Genomic DNA, 6,000 nt, shown 5'->3' on the forward strand with positions numbered 1-6,000 from the left:
CATGCTATCATTAATAACTACGTAATTAAAATGTCACAGTTCCTTAGTTCTCTCTTTGTGATGAAAAGATGTGCAGATCATCTCAATAGTTCACGTCAGTTATTGAACAAAAACTTTTTATGTAAAGTCAGTCGCCAAAGTGTTTCTTTTGATCAAAGTCTGACAAATATTCCATCCCTCCCTTGTACTTAAAATTTCAAGATTAGATACTTAAATAAATGCTTTGATGTATTTTTGTCATCAAATCAACTACGGTTGTAGATTTACTGTCATAATACTATGGAATGATGATCATCATTATTAGTATTGGTGAATAAAAATCAGTATCAATAGATATATATAACGGGTATTCTGTTAGATATTCCTGTTTGTATTTTAAAGAAAAATTGTCAGTTCTTTTGGTGGAAAAAAAAAAAAAATGGAGTATGGATATAGGAAAACATTCCCAAAACATATTTAGTTATATTTCTTTCTGTTGATTCCACAAAATACAGAATATGAACAAGCTTACAAGCAGAAAATTATGTACGGAAGTCACATCCTGGGCAATATGTGGAAATATATTTTGTGTAATTTATGTTGTCTTAAACTTTCATGCTTTTTTAGCTAAATTCCTTAATTTCTTTAGTTTTCAGGTTGGCGATTTGGTTCTTATAATCTTAGACGAAAGACATGACAACTACGTATTATTTACTGTTAGTCCAACCTTGTATTTCTTGCACTCAGAATCTCTTGCTGCACTGGACCTCAAACCAGGTGAGTGTGGTAAGTGTCAGATTACTTTCTATTATTACCTCTACTTCCAGGTTAACAAACACTCCAATGATATTCTGATAGTAAATGATATTATGAAAATATCTGTGGTAAAAATAAAAAGCATGTAATATAGATAGTTATTAGTTATCTCTGTAGCTTTTGCTATTTGATATTAATTGATATTCAGTACAGAACAATTTAGATCTATCTATGGAAAACAGGAGAAAATATCTGCATCTTTCAAGTAAGATTTAATAAATGCAATTCCATCCACAGACAGTATATGTTAACATAGAATCTTGGAACAGTACAAGTTAGAATGGACCTCAAAAAATCATCAGGTCTAACCTTTTGTAGGAAAACAGAGTCTGGATAAGATTATCTAGCACCCTGACCAATTGAATCTTGAAAACCTCCGACGATGGGGAATTATTCAACATCCCTGAGTAAATGATTCTTCTCGCTATTTAAAAAAACAAAAAAACAAAAAAGTTCCAAAAGCTTCCGAGCCTCTCTAAGTGCAGTTTGTACCTGTTGCACATTGTCTTCTGTATGTAGCTGCTTGTGAAGAGACCCTCTGTCCTGTTAGCATCTTCCCCTTTAGTACTGGAATGCTGTGATGAGGTCCTTCCAAGCTGTTTGTTCTCTATGATGAAAAGACATGACTGCTTTAGCCTTTCCTCATAGAGCAGGTTCTCCAGCTTTATTTTCTATGGAAAACCTTCCTATTGTGAATAGGTTCCTAACTGTTCAAAATCAGCAGTAATGATGTACAATTGTGTATGTCACTGGCATATTTTTAGGTAGATTTATATTTGTGGTGACTCCTTTGGCAACAGCAAACACAAAACTCATTGTAACATTTCTTTCCAAACTATGCATGCTCAGTTATTTCAATACCTGTTTTTATGATATTCTTTAAAGATTGCCTTTGGATAAAAAATTGTTCTATTTGTATATGGAATTTAGAAATTTAAATACATGTCTCTAAAATTAAATTCTAACTTTAGTGTAGAGGGATTTACAAGCAATATTTTTGCAGATAAATTTTTTCCATCATATCCAGTTGTGTTTATCAGGACTCATTATTCTTCAGAGAATAGTTTCTGTATGTTCTGCTTATGGTGCTGCTGAAATTGGTGGTGCATTTGCTTCCCCGCCCCCCCCCATTCCTTTTAACTGTATTTTTCTAATTTAAATATTAGTTACTGAGGTTTCATGTCAGGTATGAATACATCACATACTTCACACACAACTGTAGAAGTCTGAAGCAGAATGGAATCAGCTTCGTTACTGTTGTAGTTTAACCTGGCCAATGGCTAAGCACCGGTTGTTCGGTCACATCCCCCCTCTCACTTCCAATTGAGTGGAAAAAAAAATAAAGTAGAACTCATGGGTTGAGATTAAACTATTTACTAATGTAGAAAAAAGGATAATAGTTATGACAAAGGTATGTGTATATTTAACAAGCGGCAGACAAGCAGTTGCTTACCACCCCCTGACCAATGCCCAGCATGCCTCCGGGTAGCTGAAGAGATGATGAACTCACACCGCTTTCAAAACTCCCCTATTGCATGGTGTTATATGGTAGGGAATATCCCTTTGGCAGGTTTAAGTCAGCTGTCCTTATTCTGCTTCCTCCCAACCCTTACCATGAGCTGAGAAACTGAACAGCCTTGGCTCTGTATAGCATTGCTTACCTGTAACTATAAGCACTGATGTGTTACCGACTTTGTTTTTCTTCTAGAACCAAAACATAGCATCATACCTAGCACTCTGAAGAAAGCAGTTCTGTCCGTGCTGAAACTTAAGACAATTATTTAAAACCAAATTAACTTTTAAGACTAAGAATAAAATTTCAGACTATGAGTCAAGTGATTTATGTTCTTATCAGCAGATAGTTTTTCATAGTCATGCTTGCTCTGATTATACACAGCATATTTGAGCTGTTCCTTCAGTCCGTTTTTGATGCTTTATCCATACTATGATCATTGATGCTTTGAGAAGAACAAAGGAAGTAAAATAGATATGGTTTTGTAGAATAGAAGAGAAATAAACATTTCCTTACTGTTACAGAAATTTATACAAGTTGAAAGTTTTGTGTGGAGGCTTTCGATCCATTGAAATACTTCAAGAAATAATTATCTTAAATCAGATCCAAAGATCAAGATGGGTTGACTAGAGTAATATTCAGCCCTTAAGTGAAGCCAGAGTTTTGATTTGCTTTTTTTTTTTTTTTCTTATTTTCAAATGAAATAGTGTTACCTGTAGTTGAGTATCCATAATAACAAATATATTGTCTCTTAAGCTTCAGGTGCATCTAGGAGACCTTGGGTGCTGGGAAAAGTGATGGAGAAGGAATATTGCCAGGCCAAAAAGGTAAGGAAATAGGAGTAGAAACATAATCTGATTTAAATTAATAGAGAAGAAAATCAGATTCTCTTTGCAAAAATATTAGAGTAATGAATGAGTGTTCTTCAGGATGAAAATTGTCCAAGGTTCTGCCATTCCTGCTCTATTCTTCAAGTAAGTGAATAGCGAGAGAAGGGGATGTAGAAAAAAGAGAAAGTGTCTTGAGTAGGATTGCCCCTGGGAAACTGCCTGTGCGAGAAAACTTTTCTTTCTCTGGATCCTCCTGAACATTTCTGATAACCCCGTGCAATCATATTTCAGTGACTGCAATTACTAAAGTTTGCTTTGATTTGTAGAAAAATTGTGGTACCTTTAAGCATCAGGGGAAATAATGAGTCATCATTGAAAGCCCAGATATAGAAATCATTTACAATGAGGAAGTATGGAGGAATTTTGCTAGACTCTCTTGAGCGTGGCAGACTTGGAGGGATGGGAGTCTATTTTTGCTTAAAAATATATTAATCAGAGGAATGGTCTTTGATCATATTTCTAATTTGTTTTGTTTTTCTTTTTCATTTTTGTAGGCTCAAAACAGATTTAAAGTTCCTCTGGGTACAAAATTCTACAGAGTGAAAGCAGTACCATGGAACAAGAAAGTATAACACAGCAGAATTTCAGTCTGTTCTGTCTCCATTCTTTTTTGACTTGTCCTTCAGTGCTCATTCGTCGCTCTGAATACCAGGCCATGTTTTTATACTGAGTTCATGTGACAAGATACTTCACTGATGTACTGCTTTTACTTTTTAACAGGTCACATTTTAGAAACAAGAGTTGCATCAAAGTCTCTGTTCCAGTTTTTTACCCTGATAACTTTAGGAGTGTGGACCAAATGCGTTCATTTTCTCAAAGGGCAACCACATGCAACATGGTTTGTCAGCCATGTTAATTGCCTGTTAAATATACATTAGCTTGTATTTAGGTGTTAAGTGTTAGTTACCATTATTACCAGCATATGTCCTTTTGTGAAATCATTATCAAAGTACTTGCACTCTTTAACAGATTCTTTATATGTGTAAAATTCATCAACTATTTAAAGAGGAGTGTTCATTGCATGCAGATAATCATATAATTTTTCTTCAACATGAGTTTGCCTCAGTAGATGAATAAAAATAACTACTGCAACTTGTTTCATTACATTAAAATGCTCTTTAATGTTATTAAAAAAAAAAAAAGAAAAGAAAAAAAAAAAAAAGAAAAAATGACAGAAAACCCTTGTAATTTGATGGACTGATTTTGGAAATCAGTCACAGTTAGATCTGCAATCTTCAAAAGCACTTTCAATGGATTGATCACACAGATTCTGAAGGGAAGAAACCTGTGCTGTTTGTTCAAAGTCAAGCACTCATTCTTCCTGACAAACCAGAAATCTTGTATTAATCTATTTAGAAAAATCATATTGATGAAATTGTATTTCATGGTTGAGTTTCAGGAAAAAACTCATTGTACATTAACCATACAAGAGTCATTTAAGTAACAAATTATTGTAATTGTAAAAGACATGTAGAATTTTAAAACAATAAAGATTTGAAACTGTATGTGTTTGAAGCATTTGTGTGCCTTTTAAATATTAACTTTCTATAATGTTTATTTTATATTAATCTGTTATAGCTTTTCTCTGCTTACTTGAGCAAAGTTTAGTTACATAGAAATAACTGTTATCTCCAGGAAGAGTTCATGTTCGTTAACATTCAGTAATTACAGGAATTATCTTGTAATAATAAAAAGAACTTCAGTAAAAATAATTTTTTTCAGCAATTCAAACTGATAGGTGACATTTTTCAAAATGTAGTTATTTATTCAATTTTATTTTTAATAACACTATGAAAAGATACACCATGAGTAACTAGTTGAAAGTGAAATTCTAGATTCAGTTATAAGCTTATGTCTAGGACTTAGTTGATAAAATCATGTAACTATGGTTTATCTTCAGGTGGTGTAGAGATAAGGAAGAGAAAGGTAAAGAAATTATCAAAAATGAAAATGTTGATGCTTTTGCCCATAATAATATTAGTAATATTCCTGTAGACTAACCTGTTGGCTTGAGTATCCAGAAACTCCTGTATATACTTTACTTAAAAGAAGATAAAGAGTCATTTCAAGTTATTTCGGATGTTTTACGTTTTGTGAAATGCATAGACTTGGAATTGTATCTCATCTCTGATTAAAATAAAACTGAGACAGTTGATCTCTGGAAAATAGGATGTTATTTTGTCAAGTCACATTCTTATCTGTTTCTTAGTTTTACTAGTTGATGTATTGGCTTTTTTTAAAGTTACTTAGCAGGAAGTATCTTATACTTAGGGAACAATGTTGTTATTGCTGGAGTTTATCAAGTGTCAGCTGTGTAAATAACATCTATCTTTAAGACAAAGAAAAAGGAAAACAAACAAACAAAAACAAACAATCCATGATGCATTATCTTCACTGAACGCTTTACCTTTAAATTCATAGGAATTCAGTTCTGTCTGGAATTTGTCTGCAGCCTCATTCCTTTCCTCAGTTGAGTTTAAGAAGGTCAGGTGTGTAACTATTCATTTTTTATTTTTCCCCCTCATATGCTATGTGTTAATCTGCACTAATATCTTTTACTCCAGTGACTAAACTTGTTCTTCCTGAGTCAATCTCCCTACTGCTTTGAGCATACTTCTCTTCCAGGTACCCAGAAACCACCAGGACCATGGGGTCCTTCCATTCCTGGGAGGACAGTTACTCCTTGAGTAGCAGCAATGGATCTGCACAGCTGTATGCAATCCTGCACTACAACCTAAAACCCCATGCTGCCATCATTGAATACTGTACTTCAAAATTACCTCCCCATGTTCTTTCTTCATG

General features: G+C 33.7%; 1 protein-coding gene across 8 annotated transcripts in view; it reads left to right on the forward strand.

Annotated features, from left to right (window-relative positions):
* Nucleotides 1–5,354, forward strand: part of RB1CC1 (RB1 inducible coiled-coil 1) — a 68,545-nt gene extending 63,191 nt beyond the window's left edge. For 5 of the 8 annotated variants that reach the window (XM_072328374.1, XM_072328373.1, XM_072328377.1 and 2 more), the window contains 3 exons: nt 629–765; nt 3,065–3,135; nt 3,693–5,354. In XM_072328374.1, coding sequence (XP_072184475.1) covers nt 629–765; nt 3,065–3,135; nt 3,693–3,770 — 286 coding nt within the window. In that variant the 3' untranslated portion in view covers nt 3,771–5,354. The remainder of the gene's footprint in view (nt 1–628; nt 766–3,064; nt 3,136–3,692) is intronic. The other 3 variants (XM_072328378.1, XM_072328380.1, XM_072328379.1) reach the window with 3 other exon arrangements.
* The last annotated feature ends 646 nt before the right edge of the window (nt 5,355–6,000 follow it).

This window comes from Excalfactoria chinensis, chromosome 2 (assembly GCF_039878825.1).
Source record: "Excalfactoria chinensis isolate bCotChi1 chromosome 2, bCotChi1.hap2, whole genome shotgun sequence".
NCBI classification, from domain to species: Eukaryota; Metazoa; Chordata; class Aves; order Galliformes; family Phasianidae; genus Excalfactoria; species Excalfactoria chinensis.